General features: G+C 38.4%; 1 protein-coding gene across 3 annotated transcripts in view; it reads right to left on the bottom strand.

Moving 5' to 3' along the window:
* The window catches only part of LOC122806336 (alpha-1,3-mannosyl-glycoprotein 4-beta-N-acetylglucosaminyltransferase C-like), a 503,760-nt gene that overhangs the window by 103,470 nt on the left and 374,691 nt on the right, over nucleotides 1–25,599 (bottom strand). For all 3 annotated transcript variants that reach the window (XM_044076661.1, XM_044076662.1, XM_044076663.1), the window contains one exon: nucleotides 8,513–8,674. In XM_044076661.1, coding sequence (XP_043932596.1) covers nucleotides 8,513–8,617 — 105 coding nt within the window. In that variant the 5' untranslated portion in view covers nucleotides 8,618–8,674. The remainder of the gene's footprint in view (nucleotides 1–8,512; nucleotides 8,675–25,599) is intronic.

Raw genomic sequence — 25,599 nt, 5'->3', positions numbered from 1 at the left:
CCACAGAGCCTGATGTATACCCCACCCCATCTATACCACAGAGCCTGATGTATACCTATTTGCATTTACATTAACCATCCACTAAGCAGGATTCTTTAAAGCTTTCAAACTGACACTTAGGGTTCTATAAAACCAAATCAGCAAATTAAGCTTATTCTCAAACCTAATCAGTAAATAGAAACCATCCACTTACTTAATAAGCAAATGAGAATCATACCCCAAACCTAACCAAGAAATCAGAATCGTTGTGAAACAAATTAAATGAATTCCTAGGTGTTTTTCCCATCTTACTCTGGTGTTTCATCCATCTCTCACAGCCAAGCATAACCTTAATCAGATCTCTTTCTCAAAAAGCTTTGACCCATGACATTCCTTATGGAATAAAAAAAATATTACAATATCCCCAAATCTTCATTTCCTACTTCAAATATTGATGTTGCTAAAAGAAGGTGCTGTCCACTTTAGTATCTGGCACTGTTACTCATCAATCTGTCCTTAACATTTCTGTAAGAATCTGCTGGAGTGGAGCCTCTGCTGTATTCATTAGATCACTAAAGCCTCACTCCGAGAATACCATTCAGTTATTGCTGTCCAACAGAACAAGTAATTCAAGGATATAAACTATAACTGCAGTATGTAATTTGTACCTGGGCAACACATTCGTTTGGTGACCCTCATCTATAAGCAATTGCCACAGTGATCACTTAATGACAGCTTGCACGCTATCAAACTTTTTAAAGAACAGTTTCATATTTTCCATGCAATCAATGAGCAAGCACAATTGAAAACTCTTAATAAACAGCTTTTAAACCCAGATGCAAATATAAAGATGATTTTTTAATTTATCAGTTTGACAGACATTTTACATGATGTTTATTAAGCAATCACAATCACTTAACTGATAGGTTGTAAGCTGTCAGTTTTCTTTTTTATACACTGTAGCCTGGAGTAGGTGCCCGACTTACACTAGCTTTGAATAGTAGTGATCTGAGGTCTAGCAACCTTGGAGTAAATTGTATTAGAGAGGGAATATCATGGGTCTCCATCCAGGATTAGAAGATACTGAGGAATAAGGCCCATTGAGAACAGTGCCCCTGAATTCAGGCATGGATCACATGGGGCACAGTTTACATCTCCATTTCCATAAGACTTTGCTCCACTCTCATCTCATACTCCCTTGTCTTAGTTTGTTGTGCATATTTCTCTCTCCCTATGAATTAATCTACATTTTTAGGATTCTCTCCTTTCAAAAGGTACCACCCATTGCAATGGCCTGCATTCCCCTAGCCGCTGAAAGTTAAGTGTATAGGCAATGCAACCAAAGGAGTAGCCTTCTCATAAAGATGGTCCATAACCATATGCTGCCTTACTAGCTGCAACAACTGCAGGGAAACTTTCATGGTTTTGTCTCCCTCCCAACAATAATTTTCAAACTATTTTATCCCATGTCTTCTAACACATTCTTCAATAAGTGGTAGGGCAGTGCTTGAGTTATGATGTGCGAAGTCTTTTCCCTGGGATTCATTAAGGCCTGCACTAAGTGTACACCATTCTGAGTGAACAGATAAGCATAACTCGCACCTTCTTCCTCCTAATTTCAGTTTCCTTACTGATTTTCTTGTAACCTTAAATATCAAAGTGATTCATAAAGGTTACCACAAAGTGTAGCTCACTTAATTTAATATTTCTGAGGGACTAGACAGCACAAAAACATGGTAGAGATTTCCTTGAATAGAGATTGTGTACACAGAGTATGTGTTAATGAATCCGGACCTTCGAAACTATTTTCTGTTCTATGAGCATTACACCGCCCCTTCAAGAATGGATGTTGCATGTGCAGTGAGCGAAGGGATTCCTTGGACCTAGTCTCTTGGGCATTCCACCTACCACTCAAAGCAGGTGAGTTTGAGCATTGCCATCTGAACCTATTACAGGTGTCACCTCGTCACTACAGAAGTGAGAGCTCTACTCCTTCAGTACCGTCTGAACGTCACTCTTCAATTTATTCAGATTAATATGTGGCTTAAAAATGTTGAGGAGAGTAAAGGTCAGGCTGCTCCTATCTGTCTGGAAAATTTGTGTTTCTATCAAGGCATTCTTGAACCTTTCACTGGTTTTGACTAAGATTCTTTTCAAAAGGGCACATGCTCATTTGTTTTAAAAAATACATATATCCTTACATATCCTTACATAGTCTTTGTGCTATCGGTTGGCTGTCTTCAAATTGTGTCCCCTTACTTTATACCTTAAATTATGAAATATGCTGCCTTTCTAGATTCTGTTAATTCCATAAAAGTAATACAATAAATGCTTCTACCATATACATATATGACTGAGTAAGGGATGGGGGGAGTGACAGGAGAATTTTGCAAGATGCTGTCTCACCAGTCCTACTACAAACACAAAGAATGCAAACACACCCACACACTCACACACTCACACACACACACACACACACACACTTTTGTCTCCTCCCAGATTAGAAATATTTCTATACAGACATATAATTTATGAAAGGACATCAGAGAAGAAGCCAAAGTAACTCCGCCTGAAGAGAAGGTCAATGAAAACATGATTGTGGTAGTTTGATTACGTGCAGAAAAGTAGAAGACAATTTGGTAAAACACATTTAGGAGAAGCATGAAGAAGGTAAGAGAAAACAAAGACGTCCAGCGAAGGGATGTACAGACGGTATGAGATACGACTGGTGAAAGTCATATATGACTGCTGAAGAAGATAGGGGAATGGTGCTGAAGAGAGGTGACAACACTTGATGCAACACCCTTACCTCTGGGGGGATTGACAACATCCTTACCCCTGAGGGGATTGGTAACACCCTTACCCCTAAAGCAATTGATGATATGATTACTTGGCACTGGAGAGGGATATACCAAGCAGAAAATGTTTCTCTTGCTTTGTGTTTAGTCTGACATGATAGTTACAGCATATACATATGGTCAGTGCATCTCAAGTTATAAAACATCACATGGGAATCACACAGAGCTTGCCTTAAAAGCCTTCAGTAAGTCATTTTTCTAGGCATTTTTGCCCTCATGCCTGCTGACCATTAATCCTCTCCCAGTTAGACTTGATGTCATTTGCTCCACTACAGTGAGGACTCCCCCTTTACCATGGCAGCAGGAATTGTTGGAGGGGGGTATCTTTCAGTCGGCCATAAGAACTGCTTTTGTCTTCTCTGACATCCTGGATGTGAGGGCATTTATTATGGCCATGACTTGTCACCCACTAGGCAGTGGAATGAATGAACCACATCACTGTACAGCTTACAGTGCGCCTCTCCCACATGGGTACACACTCCTGCATGCCCACTGCAAATGTTACTACCCACTGGTGGCTTTGTGTGCCTAATGCCCTTCCCAAATCTATGTATTTTTCATGCTTACCCTTACATAAAGGGATTGTTGCATTCTGCAGGCATCTCTGCTCTAATTCGCCCAGGATGGGCACTGCCTATCACTACCTACAAGTTCTGTCAATAACTTAAAGAGCTAATTGATTTCAGATATTTATTTTTCTATGCCACCAGAACTACCAGCAAGTTAATTTAGTTTTAGTTTGAAAATTAAAATTCTATTCAAAACAATTGACACTACCTTTCCTTTAAGTCTGTTTAAGCAGCATTTGCAAAACACATGAATTAAACAAAATAGGTCAAATACACTGCAAATAGTTGTTTTCTTAATTCAATACCTGTAATCCAGTTTACATTAACAGAGAGCTCATAAATGTCACACAATCAGTTCTACAAGGAATACAGTACTCTCCTTCAAGACTGGTTGAAATGACAACTGTTGGCTTGTACGAGGCACTGGACCATATTTTCTTTAATTTATTCAAAAAAGGCATGCTTTTGTTCTGACTGTTTCCCATCAAAACTGGGGTTATATTTTCATTCTCAACAGAAATAAATAGAAATGTAAACATTTAAAGCTAGTAGAACAATGAAACCTAAATGTTACATGTGCAGCTTTATTCTTTATATCAGTTGCACTTATGTCAAAGTTCTTAAGCTAGTGAGGGAAGAAAAACACCAATAAATACTAGAAGCTGCATAAGAAATGGAATGCTATTGCTTGTAAAAGGTAATACTCCAATAAATTGGCTCTACTGTGTACTTAACACGGAGAAATTGACAATATACAAATGCGTTGCATTGTCTTAGATGGCAAGCCTCAGACTTGTTAATAAATAAAACAGGGGCAATGAGACTCTTCATGTGAATTCAGAACATAATCAGCTATTTATTCTACAGAATTTTAAAAAATGCACAGCATACATTTCTCAGATTCTCTACAGATCTCTTGAAGTCTTATTTCACTCAGACCAGAATCTGAAATTACAAGAAGGTATTTCGTCTCTTAGACAGGATCTATTGCAATCCAACAATATGAGAAAATTATTGCATCCATCACTTACTTTATAAAGTGTAATAGTGTAAGGACCATGGTCATAAAATTCCTTTACTGAATATCTAGATAAACCCTTAATATCTTTTTACAAGGTAGACTCCAAGATGGACATTAGTCCATCATATATGTACTAAAGAGAGGATGCCATCCTTGCACTGTCTCACCAAGACCTATAGCAACACAGGCTGATAAAAGCAAGCATCACTTGGCCAGCCTAGCATACTGGTTTGTTTGTAGATAATTTCCATCTTCAACAAATCTGCCTAAGAACTGCTTCCTGCATTTCCAATTCTCTCATGATTTCAGATTCAAAATCCTTTTCGGGTAGCCTCTACCATCTACCATAAGCCCACTAATATTTATGGGACAGGGGGATACATTACTTCATTTTAGAGCTGTGTAGCCTTCTTAAGGCTCAAAACAGTTTTATCACTTTGAACTTGATTCAGTTTGTGTATTTGAACACGTATAGTGTACACTAGAAATCAGCAGGTTAAGAGCCAGCAAAGTGAAGACCTAGGAAGAATAGAAGTTTAATGAAGACATGGAGAATGCTTACAAGATGGCCTCAGTGAAGTTCCAGAAAACAGACTGGTGACTCAGGAGATAGCATAACATTACTCAGGCTGGTCTTAACAATGTAGTAGAAATTCTATTAAGAGGTGGAAGGAACTCCTGAATCCACTGGAATTCCTGCTCTCTGTGGTGGCAGTGAGTTCATCTACAAAAACAAATACAGTTTACTGCAAAAAATTGGACTTGAAGTTAGTGGACATTCCTGGTCAATGAATCCTTTCAATATTGCATAGAAAATAAGGACAGTACCTCTTGATTAGCATATTGAAATGGTAGCACTATTTAAAAAAGTGGAACAGACGGAAGGGTATGCTTCACTTGTGAGTTATCATGCTGCCTGCCAGTCTACGTCAGGGTGATGGAAATCAGAGGTCATCCCATTGCTGAGTGTTAGATTCAGGAGTAGCAATGTGAATTGTGACCTAACCAAGGCAACCTTGAATAAAGAGGGGGTAAGGTCTGACAGAAGCTCTCTATCTGTCTATTGCACAGATATTGGAGCAATTAAGTATGACCAAGTTTTCAAACACGGTCTACATATATTATGTACTGTGAAAAGACTACATACATCATGTACTGTGAAAAGACTACATACATCATGTACTGTGAAAAGACTACATACATGATGTACTGTAAAAAGACTACATAACATCATGTACTGTGAAAAGACTACATACATCATGTACTGTGAAAAGACTACATACATCATGTACAGTGAAAAGACTACATATATCATGTACTGTGAAAAGACTTGAACATACACAGCACAACAACTTGTGGAAAGGTTAAAGCAGTACAGGTTCCTAGGCCAATATTTTCTGCCAGTTGACTACTGCATTGGGGGAAGATGCTTTTGAATCCTTGTTGATGTCAAAATACATCCATCTAGGCCTGTGCAAATTTCAGAAGACATAGGTCTGTGTGAATGACACATTTCATCTCATGTTCGTGATTTGAAGTCTGTGGAGTAAAGATTTTGGGGAATGTGAGGGTGGTACTGTTATTTGTAGATAACAGTGTCCTCAGCCTTCAATGACCAATATTCATTGTACAATGGACAAGTTCACTACCGAGTGGAAAGCAGATGGGATAAAAGTAGCTAAAAAAGTCAGATTTGATGAGTTCCTCATAGAAAGAGTGGACACCTCCCTACAGGTAAGGAGGTGCAGCTAACACACAAAGAGGAGTTAAAAAACAATGTAGGATCTTGTTCATGAGTGAGGTTAGCAGGGACCAGGAGACACCAGTGGATGACCCACAGATGATAACACTGCTGCCAGTGACCTGAGCTGTGGAGGAGATGCAAGAAAAGTCACAGGACAAACGTCTCAATGTACTGATTCGCCTATAGGACCATACTAACCTAAGAGGAGTGAGTTGAGGTTGTTTAGACACACTGAAGATGCTTCATAAACAGCATCCATGAGAGGTGTATAGTTACAGCCCAGCTGAAAAGGCTTAAAAGATAATTATAATTCTGGCAAAGCCGGGAGTCCTATAGGATACTGTTGCTGGTTAAAGACAAGGCTGGTCTACCCTAACACCGTGACATGAACCAGAACAAGGATCTGACAATAGAGACACACATTTTTATATATATATATATATATATATATATATATATATATATATATATATATATATATATATATTTATGGGTCTACTTCATACGACTGAAATTTCATTTGACTGAGACCAAAACACTGACAGTTCAAAAGACTGAAAACTCATTTGACTGAAACTCATAACACTGACACTTTAAAGTAAAATGTATATGCCCTTTTCCCTACTATAGTGCGATCCTGGAGTTAGTATATATAGTTAGGGGGGTGAGGGAGGTGAAGCCCCCCACATAGTTTAGGTAAATATTGTTTTCTGCAAAGAGTTATTCATTATAGTTATAAATATCCATGTGTATGGTTTAAAATTTATAAAGTATGTGGGGGGCTACGCCCGCCACACTCCCCCATTTATATATACTAACTCCAGGATCGCACTACAGTGGGGAAAAGGGTATATACCTTTCACTTTCAAGTGTCAGTGTTATGAGTTTCAGTCAAATGAGTTTTCAGTCTTTTGAACTGTCAGTGTTTTGGTCTCAGTCAAATGAAATTTAGGTCATATGAAGTAGACACACACACAAACACACACACACCCACACAATCACACACACATGCGCACAATACATATAAATTACATCACTGATTAGAACAAAAAAAGGAGGCCCCAAGTAAAGCTAGTCCTGAATGCCGTAATGCAGAGCTTTGGATCATTGTACATTCAAACCTCAGTGTGCTAGAACATGTGCATGCCCTTAAGAGCATTTTTCATAGTGTGTGTGTGTGTGTGTGTGTGTGTGTGTGTGTGTGCGCGCATATACACAGACACACAATTATATAGACACATATACATAGTAAATCTGTCAGACTTTTATACTATCTATACCTTGCTGTAAGGTAACTTTGAATACATTAAAATGCACCAATTGACAGACAATCTCAAAATTAACTTGAGGGTATAACCCCTTCTAGGAGTCTAGAGGAAAGGGTGTATTTTTTCTCCAGTAGTCAAAACCGTGTTCTCTGAAAATGACTACTATTTCAAAAGACCCTCACCCTCCAGTAATAAACAGGCACTAATTCTAACTCGTGTTATAGCCATCGGAGGAACATTTTTACGACTCCTCTCTCATGTATTTTCATTTTCGGTGAGTATGCACGAGTATCATTAGCCTTCCTTTCAATGTCCACAGCTCTGGCAGTTTGCTGTGCGGCCCTGCGATATTATCTATTCCTCTCCTTCACCCATGGCATTCATGTCTGGCCTTAACACGTGAAATGTGTGGATCCTTAATGGAGACAAGAATACTGTTTCATTTACTGATGCACCAGTCTTTGTTCCTCTACACCTAGAAATCCCCATCTTCCTACCTGCTGCACTACAACTGCAAGTACCCAAATACTGACAAGGAAATTACAAAACATACATGCTGATGTTTTTTCATTTCTGCAGTCCCCTCCCTCCTACAATATAGTCATCATTTGAATTGTTTCACATGCAGCACTTAGCACTTGGCCTTCCTCCTCAAATACTGCAATGTAAATATTTCTGCAAGCTTCAGTTTCTCTTATTACATCCTTGGTTAGCACTTAACATTTACTAAAATAAATTTACTACCCTTAATTCTGTTCTCCTTACTGTAGAGATGTCTTTTCACTTCCATTTCCCCATACCGTGTACCTCTGTACCATCACCAGTGCTTGAAAGTCTTCTGTTGGCAGATAGAAACAGGCTGCCTGTCTAACCTGCACTAATAAGCATATAAAACAGGACAGGCGTTGCACTGTTGACATTGTAGCAGTTCTAACTAGTGTGTTTTTTCAACCAACCAGGACAACCTTAGCTTTATTAAATCTCCTACTGTGCAATGTGGAGTTAGTGGACAATCTGAATTTGTTCTGGTTTAAGCTGTAAAGTACATTGATGCCCTCTTTCAAGTCACTTACATTTGTATTAAAGTCTTCATTTCCTTCATGCAGATTCTTAATGACGAAGAGAAGAAAAAGTGAAAATGCTGACAAAATGACTGTCCGCTTCAAGAAGCATCTCATGGCAGCCTGACTTCTAGTGGAATGGGTTCAGCTCAATGTAGTACCCCAATGCGTTACCTGAAATTATATGCAAACCAGAAAAGAAAAATAAACAACTTTCAGTTTTCATCATCTGGATAATATGCAAACAAGATTTAAAGACAATTTTTTTCTGATTGAGGCTGTTTAATAAAATGATTAAAACTGTGCAGTCTGGGGCAGTAGCACTCTAAATGATACAGTTAAAAATGTAATGTATTATTTTTAGTTTTTCAAGCTAGTCTGCAGTTTGTTGTTCTCGTGGCTAAGAATGTGGGACTTTATCTTTCTGAACATCAAAGGACAGAGAATATCTTTGAAATGTGTTGACTCTCAGATGCTCCGACTCCACTAGTTAATGTCACAAACAAAGATGAATAAATGTCCCCTGCTGGACTGTAACTGCTGATGGACTTGGGACAATTAGGTGGAGTCAGTATTCAAAGGAAAACAGCTGTGACTGTATATTAGTCGGTTGCTATGACAAGCACAATCATGGGTTTTTCTACTTGTTTTCCAAGCAATAACAGGATGACAGGAAAAGACATTTTATATAACTGTGCATAAAGAAAAGTTAGTACAAAGAATGCTGGTGCTGTTTTGTTTGTGGGGAACCACTGGTGAGTTAATTTATCTATCTAGGGTCCATATTTGTGCCAATAAGCTAGTCAGGGACCTTAAGATGTCTGGAGCTTATATTTTCCTGTATGCTTCCCTGTCTATTTTTTTGCCTTTTGACTTCCCTGTGTGGGCCCAACCTATGTATATTTTAATCTGAATTTGTGCCATTTTCTTTAATATTTAAGGACAGTTCATGTATTTACATTTAAAGTATTTATTTATTATAAGTATATATGTACATTAAATTTATCATTTATCTGCCAAAAGGGCAATTATTTATACTACTGCGTAGCAAACTGTTTGGCACACATTTTCCATAAGATTTCTTAAGCCCTTTACCAATGAACAAAATATTAACTGCTGCATTTTATATTTGGCTTGCTTTAAGAGCAGCAGCTAACAGGAAGTCTGTGGCTTCCTCTAGATCAGTGATAGCACTATAATGCCAGGAAAAAGCTGAAAGGAATTTAATATCGCCAGACCTCATTGGAAATTGTGTGTGTTTATGTGAATATACTCGTGTGTAAAGCAGTTACTGCAGATAAAGGGGCACTGGAAGGCATAGAGTTATCAGTGACACAGAGGCCTCAGCTCTGTAAGCAATTTGGGTGTGGAGCTTGCCAGCCCACACCTAGTGCAGCAGGGTACATTCCCTTTATGCTCTTGGAGCCAGGTTCGACTTTGTAAGCTGGTTACTGAAACAGATTTATGTGCACTTTCTATTTCTTCACCCTTGGCTGGCAGTGGTAGAATTCAGACCCTACTGGTGCAAGCCATCTTGACATCTGTGGGTAGCATCCTGCCATGCAGGTTTCACACTGAGGGGCAGTGGTTACAGCCAACCTTCACATTTGGTGGCAGTAGTGCCAGTCTCAGTCAGAAAATTTTATCTTGATCAAAGTCCTTGCAGCTATTCTCCCCAGTCCCAACCTCATTCATAATGACAATTTTCAGATCAAAGTTCATGCAGATAAATTGCACTCGCACAGTGGACCAAGAATCCACATAGCTTATCCTGCACAGTCTGACACCTACTGGACACTCAACAACAGTACAGCTAGAGTGCAGTCCAGGACTTCACAACAAGATTATTGGCTCAAGCATGGAAATAGGCACACTGTAAACACAACAGAAAACTAAAAGGACTAAAACCATACATAAACTATTTTAAAGTGACTTAATTGTCATGGCACCTCTGCATGTGTTTTACAAATGAAAAGCAAGATGCAAGGACAAAGAACACCTTTATCTGGTACAGCAATGTCTCAAGATGCAGTATGCCCTCCTTAAGTTTTTTTTTTTAAAAGAAACATCTGTATTAAATTATCACTTAAGGCAAAGTCAATCATACATTGATATAAATGAAAACAAACCATACTGACATAGTTTTAGTTGCAAACATTATATATCACTTATGATCTAGCCTGTCACTGTCAGCCAAACATCAGGCAGCTATTTGAATCCTGCCTACTTTTAAACCTCATCCAAAATGTTCTTCTGTGTGTATTGTTCCCACAATTCCCATTTGTTTCTATCAATTTACTCCTACCCTTTTCTAAAGATCCCATTTCAGTTGCTTTATCTCTGTTACTGTATTCACTACTTCTAGTACGTTTGGTTTGATTTCCATTGTCTAGTAATTGCTTTTTGGCAGCCACCATAATTAGACTCAGCAAGGCTTTACTATGGCTAGGCAATTCTGATTCTGAATCATAACTCAAAAAATAATTTCCTTAGTGATATCAATTTGCTCACCCAGCATTTCTGATACATTAGTCTTATGGGAACTTTGAAAGTCTGTCAAATCCTTACAGTCCCAAAAAATATGTTCCAGTTTATCTCTTTCTTCCCCTATCACACCTCCAACATTCATTCATTCAGTTTATTTATTGATTGACATTTGTTGACCAGGTACCCATTTCCAGTGGAACCCCAGGGAGAAAATCTCAACTAAAAAAGACATAGTACAGTAGACTCCCTTTTATTTGGTCTCGCTGGGACTGGACCTTAGGCTGGATAGACGAATAACTGGTTAATCAAAAAATGCATGCAACATAGCATTTATAGGTTAAAAATCAGCTAGAATAACAGGATTTGTGTTAGTATGCATTTTTCTAATGAATATGAAGTCTAAAACTCAAATGTCTGTTATTATTTAGCCCACTGGTTGTGGAAGTGTTGTTCTTCTCTGTTGTCTTTTGCTAGGGCTACGACAGAAATTTGATGGCTGGTTAAAGAGGAGGCCAGATAAGAGGGAGTCTACTGTAGAAGGAATTAATCAAAATTTTAAACAAAGTGAGTAATACAATTTACAGAGATATTGTCTACAAATACAAGTGTCAACAATTGATAGACTTCCTATTTACATATAATACATATCCTAGGCAGAGGTAGCCATAGACTGTCTTTATGAATATTAGCAGTTGACAGGGTTCCTATATACATATATTACATATACTAGGCACACAGAAAGGCCAGAAATTGTCATGTAAATTAAGGTGAGTTCAAAAAGACCATTTGAAAATTGATAGTATAGATAGGAACAGTTGAGATTATAAAGGTTAGTGAAGAAGAAACGTGAGGGGATAAAAGGCATTTAGGTATAATATGCGAGAGATAAAACAGGGTAAAAACAAAAATGGAAATGAGGTGTGGAAAAAAGAGAGTTATATTAGCTAATGGCTGCAAGAGTGAAGAGAAAGGAGAGGAAGCATACTATTTAGTGGTGAGAGGACAGAGAAAAGAAAAGATGGGGGAGTAGGATGAAATTAAAAAAACATGATAATTTATGGAGGCCTATAGTTCTGAGCACAGGAACAGATCTGATTGCTGAGTAAGTATTTCTTCAAAGATAGTTTGAAAGCTTTTAATGGTTCTAGGAGGGTGCTGCCTACCTGAGGAAAACTTATTTGTAGTCAACTTGGGGTATAAAAATACCTATGCAAACACTTCCAAGCAAAGATCCTAAATCTTCTAGACTTTGCTGCATATTTGTGAGACAAACATGTTTCTTTGTGAATTGCTTCTCCAGTCTCGCTTCCCAATTATTTCTAACTTCCTCTCACTGATTCTTGTAGTTGTCATGCAATAATGTATATGCTCTACTAATTATCCCTTTTTTACAGCAACTTCTGTTCCAGATTTGACTAAAAAGTCTATCAGTGCTGGTCTTTCATATAGGATCCCCTTATTTCTCTTTGCCTATACTCTGATGTCAATCCTTGATAGGAAAGGCAATCTTTAGCCTGCAGTCCAAATAAATTCTTGACCTTTTCCCATTCTATTACCTTTCCCTCTCTAATTATTTGCTGCCAGTACCTCGGTTCCTTTGCCAATTTACTGCAATAAATTCAAATCTGCCTCTTGCCTATTGTTTGTATCCCTTATCGGAGTCATCCCTATAGGCAGAATCTCTTTTCTCCATTCCTGTGTTGGTTTAGTTCTTATTTTATGAATATAATATTCTGTGTGGTTATTGTTATTCATCTTAAAGATCTGCATCCAAAATCTTACTCTATCCTTGTTTCTTGAGCTTTCTCCCTGTTTCATCATACCTTTCCACTCTGATGTCCTCCCTTAGGTTTTAAGGTCACTCACATGCTACACATTTTAATGAGCAAGTGTCTAATGAAGATACATATGCCTGCTATCCTCTGGGAATCTGATCACATATTTACTCCATCTGCTAGTGTGCCTGCTTACAGTCTCCTTGAATACATGCAGTAGATAGTACCCAGAAGTACATATCAGTGCCTCATGGAATTAATTTAACAGTGGCATAGACTCATACTTTGTTGGTAAATTTACTTACTTGTGTCAGTACAACAAAAATATATAATCTCATTTTCAGGGGTGTCCTGCTGAACATCTGACGTTTTCAGGTTTTGGGTTATGTGTTTTTAACAATATCTAAATGACTAAATAATTAATCATTGTTCTGCAGTCACTGAATTTTAATGTGGATAAAAAATGTGTGCCTGGTAGTCTGAATTACGTATGTGGAGAACACTGCAGAAGTATGCCATGATAATTATTTGTCAGCGCGTCGATGCATAACTCTGACCTGCACAGTAATGGACTGCAACAATATATGAAGAACAGAGAACATGGAGTGAGCAGGAATAACAAATTACTAGTGTGCACAATTTGTTTCCTAAAATACCAGTCAAATGCTATTTCTTTATTCAGAAAAGGAAACATCTCAGTGATATAAGCTGTAGGAAGGAGAGCTGTTTAAACATACTAGGGTATAGCTAAATGCTCAATGTAGGTTTATTGGTATTGACAGATGCACACTAAAGGGGCTCAAAATTATTTTCTAGATACAAAAGAACAACTTTTTACTATTAATACTGGCTTATTTCTCTCACCAGAATTAAATGAAAATATTTAGAATTAATACACTGATTATTTGTATAATACTTGGCTTTTTTAATTTATGTCTTTAAGGGATATAAATATTGTTAATAGTACAGTGGTCCAGCAGTTAGTTCAACAGATTAAGACTGTGAGATGTTATTGAGCTGCTTCATGTAGTCCAGGGTTTGAGACCCTCAGACTTCTTTTACCTGCTGTGTCACTCTGAGAAAGTCAGATAACCAGACAGTGTTCAGGGGCAATTGGAAAACAGGGCTAGGCCCAGTTCTGCTGGTCTGTCTGCTTATTAACTACCTATGACATACAGTTCTCACAAAGCCACTGGGTGTCAATATGGGAATGCATTCTAAATGCTTTGTAAATTCACATATTTAAGTTTTATACAATTTTATAGTGCAAAATTCTGTATGCTTATGACATTTTTTTTGGGGGGGGGTTATAGGCTTGTATAATGGTTAAGGTGTTTACCTCACAATCAAAGTGCATAGTTTGATTCTTACCTTCGAAAGGGAAATTGGCTAGGCTTAAAATGGCCCAAAGAACAACTATTCCAGTACTTACCTATGAAATTATGACTCACTGGCAAAGTTGCTCATGTTTACTCTCTATACATAGAAAAAAGTCAGCCAGTGAAAAGTTTTTTTTTTCTAAATTACTATTATACAAACAGTTTGTTCTTACTTGCATAGATGGGGTGTGTCTTTTATCATGCAATAGTTTTGTTCTTAGTTATATGGATGGGGCGTGTATTGAGTTACTGACTAACTAAAAGCCTTTGGCTGATATCAACTTTTAAGTGTGGTTCTATGCGTTACTCAGAACCTTTAACAAGCATGACTGTTACTGGATTTTGTTTTGCTTTTTGTTGTGTGGTTCCATGGAGGAAGGGAGAGAGAGAGTTCCATTAGTCAAAAAAAATGTATGAATCCGCTGCAAAGATAAAAGGAAACCAAAATAGGCACAAAATAGAGAGCTACTACAAGTTTAAATTAAAATTAGTAATGTCAAACTTTGAATGTAAACCATACAGAAATTAAATGCAAACAAAAAGGTCCCACTGAAACAAAAGCATGACCAAACAGTTTGTACTTGACTTGTGTTATAATAACACAAACACAAAAATACAGAATCAGACCGTGTGTAAATGTCATACCATAACAAAACTGCCACTGTTTAAAATACAAAAAACTATACTACGGTGAGGATGTGACAAACACTTTTATAATAAAGGCTGCACATGTAGTACTGCTGTATAAGAATAACATGGCTGAACTTCATTTAACGTATTTTTGAACATCTTACATTATGCATTAATGGCATACACTTTCTTTCCTCCAGTAAAATATTAATGCAAAGACTTTCTTTTCAACAGTAAAGCATACTCGGTGATTCATTAACAGCTCCAGCATGGGCCAATTAGCTCGTGTTAAAAAGTTCCTACTCCTAAAGTGCAGTATCTTGTGATTAAGAGACAAGGTAGCTGTAATGAGGAAAGACCTATTATGGGCTAATTTGTAGTAGGTAATATGATTCAGAAACATGCAAAGGACAGATCCGCACGTCCTATGGTAGAAAACTGTTGGCAGCTGCATCAGTGGAAACAGTGGCACATGCCTCTCCCTCAGACTACCTCATTAGTGTGACATATGGCCACAAACAGCCTGAAAAGGTGCAAAAGGCCCATGTTGGGGCTGTCTGATTTCCAAAAGGTTACCACAAGTGGTACACCTCACGGTAACCTTTATGAGCTCCTCCATAGTATTGCATGTGCATATATCTACAGAACAAAGGTTGAATCGCAAACACATCTACCAGTTAACAAAATGGCATTTGTATTGTACAACTGTATGAGTTATGCACACCATAACCCTCAACTCCTTTTGCTCAAAAAACAAGGGCAAAGCTAAAAATAGCAAGGAAAAGGAACAAACCCCAGGACATTTTTTGGAAAATTAATAGAACAATGGGTTTTGCAAAAATCATGTATTTTCTGAAGACTATAAAGTATGCAGTTCTAATATCTGTCACTGTTGATTGACCATAATCCTTCTAAAGTTACCAAAAAAAAAAAATAAAAAAAATTTCAAGGACAGAGGTAGAATGAGGCAAAATCAGGAACTCTTGAAAACTATGATTCAACAAAAAAATTTTTTTTTTTTTTTGCAGTTCTGCCCTCAACCATTAAATGCTTGACAGCAAAAACTATACATTAAAAACACACACACACACACACACACACACACACACACACACACATATATTATATATATATGTGTGTGTGTGTGTGTGTGTGTGTGTATATATGCGTGTGTGTGTGTGTGTTATATTACTACCAATCACAAAATCACAAGAAACAAATATTTAGTCCCAGCAAAATATCATTTAAATACACTGCTACTCTGATTAAACAAACTGTATTCTTGAAAATCCACTATAATTTCCCACAAATCATTTCATCCACAGCATTCCCTTCAATCTTCAAGTGACATACAGCCTAACCTTGAGCCTTTCCAGTAAATCGGACAATATTCCCTCTACCTTCCCCTCTCCCAGTATGTCATCCTCCATCCCTAAATCCTCTAAAAAAACATCTGGAGCATCTCCAGTAAGATCTCAGAATGTCATCCTTGGACTCATTCTCCTTCTATCATAGCCACAACTGAAACCTGGTTCAAACCTAAAATCAAAGGCGACACTGCTCTACCCATAGGTTGCAGACTGCTCAAATGAGGGGGCGTGCATAATTCACTCAAGTAAACATCACTCTCTACTTTCATGACCTACCTAGTTTTTCTAATGTTGAAATTTTACTAGCACTTCTGTATCTTAATGGCACATACCCCTCTATCTTGTCACTATCTATAACCAACCCCAGCAATAATGATCACACTGTTATGGACTACATCCCTTCTTGGATATTAGTAAACAAGCAAGAACCTCTCATCTAGGTGACCTTAACTCAAACTGATACTCACAAAATGAGACATCTTCCTATTGCAGTTACTGGTGAATAGCAGAACCAGTTTTATGAACCATCAGCTAACAGTTCCTGGATTGCACTAATAGCTTTGCCACCTCAATAAGAGGTATATGATGGTTATTCAGGGGAAAAATAGAAAGCCTGTAAGATGCCAGTGACTTGTACTACTTCCATAGCATGTCGACACCACCACTTACTTGTGACTAGTATCATATAAAGAGGACTTGAAATGAACTATGGGAAGAGGAAACTGATTGGTTCTATTATGGGGGGTATGTTTATCCACCATTTTTAAAGCTTGAACTTTTTAGTTTTACTAATAGCTCTGAAGATGTCTTACAGACAAAAGCACTTAACCATGTACGGTTTTTAACATGGATTTTAATGTGGACCTTCATTAAAATTCTGTTTCCAATTGCTAACTGGTTGTTTTTGTTATTTTAAAAAATGTTAAAATATTATAAGTAGCATGTAGAGTGACTTTAATGAATTAAAATCACACAGAAAACAGATGCAATAAAAACTCTCCAGGGTGGAATTTCCCTTTAAGTGTTTGATAACAACTAGTCACCGTTCCCACAAGAGGAGAAAATATACTAGATCTCATCATCACAAACATGGGGACAAAATGCTCCACACCGGAAGTATATCCCTCATTGGTGAGATCAGATCATAAACTAATCTCACTGGATATCCACATCCCGCCCCCACCCCAAACAAAAAAGACCACAGTGAAGAACTTCTCTAAAGCAAACTTCACACTACTCAAGACTGGTGTGGTATCCTTCAAGGCCCCCGAGCCAGTGGAAACCACAACCCAAGCTGCGGAAGCCCTTACAAATGCCTTCTATGAACACCTCCAGGACTGCATGGATCAGGCAATCCCTAATAAAACCAAGACTCTTTCCACCAAGGGCAAACGTCCAGTCTGGTGGACCCCAGCCATAAACAAACTTTACAATAAGAGGAGAAAGCTGTTACATGATAGAGCAAAATCCATAAAAGAGAAGACACCTTTGATCATTATTAGTAAAAAAATACGAGCACTCATAAAATCATTCAAGGCCAACTTTGAGAGAAAAATTGCCATAGATTCAAAAGACAATCATAAGGCCTTCTTCAGCTATGTTAGAAACCTGGGTGGAAACTCTCAGATATGCTCAGAATTAGTCCAAAATGATACAAAAATCACTGAACCCACAGACATTGCCAACATACTGGCAGACAGGTTCAGTGCAAACTTCACCCCCCTCCCCCCCCCAAAAGGAGAGATAACTATCCCAGCGGAGTGCAGCCTTCCCAGACATCTCCAATGCGCAGGTGAAAGCTGCTCTCTCTAAAGCTAAAAACACAGCATCAATGGGACCGGATGGTGTCCCCGGCTGTGTGCTACACGAACTCAATGAGGAACTAAACCCGCACATAAGGCAGCTGTTTAATCTTAGCCTTACCACAGGATACGTGCCCAAGGAGTGGCATACGGCAACTGTGGTCCCACTCCACAAAGGCGGTGCCTCTACGGACCCTGGTAATTACCACCCCATAAGCTTAACAAGCCTGGTCTGCAAAGCTATGGAGAGGATCATAATGGAACTCATAAACAAAGACATAGGGGACTTGCAGACATTGGACCCGACCCAGTTTGGCTTTGTCAAGGGCAGATCATGCCTTTTGAACTTGGTCGACTTCTTCGAAACAGTCACCAAGGCCATTGATGAGGAAAGGCAGTCCATACAGCCTACCTTGACCTTGCAAAGCTTTCGACACAATACCCCACTCGGGTATTATAGAGAAACTTACCAGCTTAAATGTAAACCCATATGTCACAAGATGGGTTGCAAACTGGCTAAAGGACAGAACCCACAGGGTTAGAGTAGCTGGCGCCATGTCAGACTCCAAGCCGGTCACAAGTGGTGTCCCACAGGGCTCAGTCCTTGGCCCCTGTTGTTCGGCATCTACTTCTCAGAAGTACAGGCTAACATAGGAGGACTATGGCTGACAAAGTTTGCAGATGACTGCAAACTGGGAGCCACAGTGGAAAGTACATCGGACACAGATATCCTTCAGAGGGGTCTCACGGAAACTGATAGCTGGTGCCAGAGCCATGGCCTGAAGTTAAATGCCAAAAAATGTATAGTCATACCCTTCGGGAAAAACAAGGTAACCCCAAGCTACCATATAGGTGGCAATCCACTAAGCACAGAAGAGGTTATCAGGGACCTGGGGACCCAGGTTGACAGTGGCCTTTCTTTTGACACTCACATTGCTAAAGTGGTTAGAAAAACCTTCTACATTGCCCACCTGATCATGAAGGGATTCACATCCAGATCAAGTGAGGTCATTGTTCTCCTGTACTCTTCACTTATCAGACGAATGATCGAGTACAATGCCCCATTCGGGATGTATCTCACCCGATACCTGCAGCAATTGGAGAGACCCCAAAAGTTCCTCACCAAAAGGATAAAGGGACTCCAAAATCTGTCATATGCTGCCAGACTGAAGAAACTCCAGCTCTATTCAGTCGCATACCGTCTGCTCAGAGGTGACCTGTGCCTGACATACAAGGCCATGTCCAACCAGGAATTAATGGACATGCTCCACCTCAAAAAATCCAAATCTACCAGATCCACTAGAGCAAGCGACTTAAACCTTAGCACGGATATAAATAGGACATGCTAGAGGGATAGATTTGTCACCCAGAGACTCCCTATGTTGTGGAATAAAATCCCGGTCCATGTGAGGCAAAGCACCTCGCTGGCTCTGTTCAAGAGAAATCTTGACCGGTGGATGGGAGATCGTAGGTTTACCCCGGGAATCATCTCTGTGTCACTGCTGGACAGAGGCACAACAAACTAATGGGCACAGTATTTTTTAACATAAGGGGTGGCTTAAGCCACAAAAACTCTGGGCTAGGCTTATAAATGCCTTAGGGCAGATAGCCTAGTATAAACCTATGAACCTATAACAGCTTACCCATTTGAGTAGAAGGGAGGAGCGACATCTAATGGTGGGTATGTGACTATTCATGAAGGAGGCAGGGCAGGCTGATGCTGTTGCATTGGTGAGGGTATCACAAAGTTAGGGATAGAGGAAGCAGACATGCCTGTCTCTGGTCCGGTAGGCATCATAAAGTCCAGAAGCTACTCATTAGAGACAGGATGTGATGAAAAAGGGGGGGGGAGGTGGGATTGGCATAATGGTTTGTCTTCTCTAATAGGCACATGGCACAGCATTTGATTCTGACTTTGGGTTATTGACTGGACTTAAAATGACCCCTCAAGGCAGTTAGCCTAGTATTCACCTATGAACCTATGCTAAACTGACATCTGGACTGCCTTCCAGGGGAACAAATGAGCTAGTTGTGCGGCCCTCATCTAGTCCAGAAATTTCCATTTCTTGCCCATGGAAGGAACTCAAACTAATGCGGCATAGAAATGGAAATGATTCACCAAGTCTCATAGGAAAATGAAAAAATAAAGCATTATGACTGTGGAACAGTTTCTAAGCTATTGATCTGTATAGGCTCCACTGAAAATCTCCACTTACAATGTTAAGAAATGACAAAGTTACATTTTTTTTCAAAGCACCAAATAAATTAATTGAACAAAAGTTTGCAAATAGTCAGAAAACTGCTGGCTGCCAAGGATTAGGAACAGTCTCTGCCTTGGGGCGGAAGGGCATTCAGCAAGTTTCTAGAAGGTGAATGTCAGGGGGAGTTGCTTAGTGATGGGCATGCAGTAGAATGGATGCAAGAATACATGAAAGACGATGAGGTACTTCACTCCTTATGTAGGGGGGATAAAGGACATCTGCCTGTCTAGAGTAGTGCCATTCAGCAGAGAAGCATTGACTGATTTTAAATGTACCATTGAGGATACCCCACTTGATTTTCCAACGGTAATTCAGAAAGAAATATTTCCTTGACTTACACTTCAACAGGCAATTTACTGATAGAGTGAACTGCCCTTACTTCAAAGTTACAGACGCCTGGAGTCAGTGACATACAATAAAGTTGGTGTGGGGATGACCTTTTCACACAATAACCATATGTATTACTGTTCTGGGTCTAGGTTTGGTTAAGTTTTGCTGTCACAGAACTGAGCACTAATAGAACAATCTTCTTAAAATGAGTAATAATACTTCTATAACCACCATTCAGCTTTTCTGAATTTTTGCAATAGCAGTTGTGGTTTAGAGGAGTACTGTTTCACTGGGCACCACTGGGGAATAAATGGCTACCCTGCATTTTAACACCCTTGCTTGTAAGATGGACCCATAAAGAATAAAAAGTCTATTATAGCTGTACATTTTTGGGCAGCATATGCATATTAATTCAGGTTCTGCTTATGATACTGTATGTGTGAAAAAAAAGGATACAAATATCCACTCTTTTTTACTGACCAGTGTGAATGAAAAAGCAGGGACTCCTTCATTTACAATCACCATGAGACTGCTGGCAACAAGGTGAATATTGTAATTTTTTCCTGTAATATGCTATAATTTGAATGGTGACTGCACTGATCTCTTCAGTCACTGGGGAAGAGGGAGAGAAAATAAAAGCAAAGCAAACTACTGTTTAGATAAGAACAAGTTAACACAAAAATTACGGGTACAGATGTTTTACAAGATATATATGTGTGTGTAAATAAATATATATATATATATATATATATATATATATATATATATATATAGATATATATATATATATATATATATATATCTATATATATATATATATATATATATATATATATATAAATGGTTTACTATCAAATTTTCAAATGTAACTCTGTCGACTGCACTTTTGTCGAACACGGAATATCAAAAATGGTAATGTCGAACTCCAAACACCAAACTAGGAGCGGGTTTTAACATGGGTCGAGATAGGGGAGAGGTTTGTAGTTTGGCAATAGCAGTGAGCACCTATCTCGACCCATGTTAAAACCCATTCCTAGGTTGGCTTTTGGAGTTCGACATTACTGTTTTTGATTTTCCGTGTTCGACAAAAGTGCAGTTGACAGAGTTGTATTCGAAAATTTGATAGTAAACCATATATATATATATATATATATATATATATATATATCTATATCTATGTATATATATATATATATATATATATATATATATATATATATATATATATATATATATAAAAATGTAATGGTCCGCATACTTCAGAGTACAGTGTTGAAGAAAAATGGAAAAAGCTTGCTCCCTTTTTCACGTTGATAATGTCTTACTTACAGGCAGTCAGAAATGGCTGGTCTTACCTGTCTCACATACACATGCTCACAAATACACATACATAGACCTGTGACTTTCCATGCATACCCTTTCAAAATGAAGCCTTCTTTGCAATGTTGATTTTTGCTAATCGTACTTAGAGTCCCATCATTATATTTTGGGTTAGTTCTCAGCTGTGCAAGATGCCTCAGTTGCCAAAACAGGCAACTGAATGTTCTGGAAAGACAGACAACGAAAAAGCACCACTTCACCTACAGAGCCAACACACCCTGTAAAGGTCATTGCTCAGTTAGAGAGTGGGGTATAAAACTAATGATTTCCGATGAGTTATACGCTGAATTGCCAATTTTAAAACTTGAAATTTTGGAAATTCCAAATGGCTATTAATTCATTTTTTGGATTTTATTAGAACAGTATTGCATTCATTCACTTATTTGTTCAGCAGTTTATATAAATGATCAAATTGAAGGCATAACTGTATCTGATGACCAAAGAAGTCTATTAAAATAAAGCAATATTTAAAATACAAATGCTAAACTAAAATTTAGTTCATTATTACTGAGCAAGTAGATAGCATTTTCAACTCATTCCCTTTAAACCTAGAAATATACAATTACCTGATTTCTGGGTTCCCTATTACAACAGCGAAAGTCCATTTAAGCGAATCTGTAAATGTCGGCATGTATTGCACAAACCTGCATTACAGCGAATATTCAAAACCGCGAATTTGGAAATGTCGAATTACCATGGTTGGCCCGTCTGTGGTATAGCTCCATAAGGTAAGTGTATGATAGTTACGGACCTTAGGGTTAGGGTACGGGTTAAGGTAAGTGCATAGATAGTTAATGTATGTAAGATTTAGAGTAGGGTTTGGTAAATGTATGTATGTAGATTATTTATTTTGTTTGTTTATATTTTCGTAGGGGAAGTGTGCGGTAGTTACGGACCTTAAGGTTAGGGAGGGGTTAAGGACAGTGCATAAATAGTTGTGTATGTGGGGTTTAGTGTAGGGTTAGAAGTAAGATTTTGGTGCTTTACTTTAAGGTTAGAAGCAGGGTTTGATTAGTGTATGTATGTGGTTTATTTATTTTGTTTGGGTAGGTAGTATGTAGCGGTTGGTGGGGTTGGCCGACTATGACAGTTCGAGATTTCAAATTTCGTGGTTTAGTGCGTTCGGTATTCTCGTGGTTCGCGAAATTCATGTTGGTGTTTTGCTATTCGCTCAAAAGGAGTTTCACTCCGGTAATATAGACCCGAATTCTGCACAAGTCTTTGTTCAACAGCAAACACTTCTGTCAATAAACGTGTCCAAACTGTCTTTACTTGTAATTCACACTGCATCTACATCTAACTCAGGAAGTACAATATGGAAGTCTAGCATCACAAAGTAAATGTTTCAGTGCAGGTTCTCAAAAGCCAGTCATGTATCAAAAATGCAGTTTGCAATAATAGTTAACTACAAAACTTTTTAAGACATGAATGCAATCAGTAGAATAGATACTGTGAACATTTTACAGAGGTATTCAGTTATGATAGACACAAAGCAACCCTACTAGCATATAATCAAAGAATATCCTTAAGTGAAAAGCATGTCTTCAACTTAATAAGCCAGCCTGCATGTCAATCTAAACTATGCAAAAGCAAATAGTACTTTCTAGAACACTTAACAACCTTTACAGAGGATAGCAGATCTTACCTGCATAGGTACTTCCTTCCAATATTTTGATGGAAAAAAAGCCTGTGTGCCTGCCTAGAGTGGTACACGAAAAGAAGTGCTCCACTCTACTTGTTTCACATCATAAGATCTGGAAACATGTCAGCAGGTAGGCTGAGTATTTTCTTTCAAGTGCATTGTAAGTCCCAAATCAGCCAGAGTGTCAGATGCTCTTAACCTGACAGACCAAGGAGGATCCCAAGGGGTACAATCAAGACTTAGACAGTCTAAGTGATGAGCACAGTTCTGCAAGTCCCCCCTCCCCCACAGTAAATGCAAGTTCTCAGGGCCACCTGTGTTACACCAGAGAAATAAGCATGGACACTGAACGCTAGCTGATGCAGAAGAAATGCAGTCAACATGTAGTCAAGTACCCAGAGTGATAAAGGAACCAACCTCTAGTCGGTTACTACTACTATTTCTAGAAATTTCATTTAGGTGAGACTGGAAAGTGTGGAAGGAATAAATTACTTATGCTGAGTATTTCAAACCTGCAAATTAAATTTTTATGTATTAGTCTCAGATTCTTGTCTGTGCTGCTAAGCCAGCTGCCCACGTTGCTAATCTTCAGCAGGTTGTTACACAGACGACTCATACTCATAATAGTACAGCCTTACGGATAATGAGACTCTGACATCGCCAATATCAAGCTGGAAGAGCAAAGGAAGAACAAAGGTCAAGTACTGAGCTTTACAGAAACTGTCTGTTAAACATTAGCCTTCAGTCTGCTATACTACCAGTCCATCCTGCAGCAGTTAAGTCATCTACTACTATTCTTTTAGCAGAAAGTCGAATCAAACCGATAAATGGCTTTCTAGTACTCATAATGATGACAGTCCATAAATGTAGTTACAAGCTACCTTTTCCTGTTTCCATTGGCTACTCCTGATTTGGGCAGAGATGTCCTGTGAAGAATGATGAAAAATAACAAATCTTGTGATATTCTGCCAGAGAAATGCTTCCAAACCCGTTTAAATGTGGCAGCAGACTGGAATGCCACTTGTCAGGCACCTTAGTATGATAAACAGCAGAAACAACTACATTCCTACAACACCACAACATAAACTTTACTGGTAATAAAGTGAACCAAGTCCTTTGTATTAGATGAGGTTGAGTAAACACTCACATTTTGGTAAAACATGTCCAACTGCTGGCACTTAAAAGGGTGATACCCTTAAAGTACTAGGGTATGTGTGCCCACACTGTGACCAGTTTTGAATCCATGATGGCAAAGGGCCAGGACTGGAGACACTTAGACATGTTTGGACTGAATCTCTCAAATAATGTAGCAAGTACAGACTTACTAGCATGAGCCCATAACTCTTGAAAATGCTAGTGCATTTATTTTTACCACAAAGAAGTCACATTGATCATTATCCAAGCATTAGACACAGAGAAGGTTCAATCACTCTCTACTGCGGTGACTTTTGAAATCCAAGATCATTAAATATTATTATTTCCCTCTGCCTTTGTTAAGCTCTTCAGTCATACAACAGGAAAACCAAGGTTCAGTAAAACAAATTAAGCTACTCTGACTAGAGTACATTAAAGAGTGGGAAAGGTTAACTATAACCAGGAAATGCAGCATTTTATAAGAACATTTCATTGGTATGGTATATGCTGCATCCTTCAGTCCCTGCTTTGCAGAAAAGGAATTTGCTTTACCATAATGAGATTCACTATATCAGCAATGTAATTGCATCAACTCACACAGCTTGAAACAGCAAATACTGAAACTTGCCAAAATGAAACAAGCAAAACATTGCAGATGTTAAAACAGCACTTCAGAAAATTAATTCTTTATTCATTAATTTTCTAAACCATTTATCCTGATAAGAGATGGTGGTTGCAAGCTGAGCAGGATAGATCAGACTTCCTCATCCACAATTTCCATCTCATCTTTTGGAATCAGCAGATAAGCACAGTGATACAAATCTTTTCAACATATCCTGGGTCTGCCCCAGGACTTCCTTCCAGTTAGCCATACCTGGCATACCCCTACCCAAGGAGCATCCTCAAAGA

This window comes from Protopterus annectens, chromosome 7.part0, assembly GCF_019279795.1.
Source record: "Protopterus annectens isolate FY-2018-M chromosome 7.part0, PAN1.0, whole genome shotgun sequence".
NCBI lineage: Eukaryota > Metazoa > Chordata > Ceratodontiformes > Protopteridae > Protopterus > Protopterus annectens.
The sequence above is the reverse complement of the archived record's forward strand: the minus strand, read 5'-3'. Positions and strand labels throughout refer to the sequence as shown.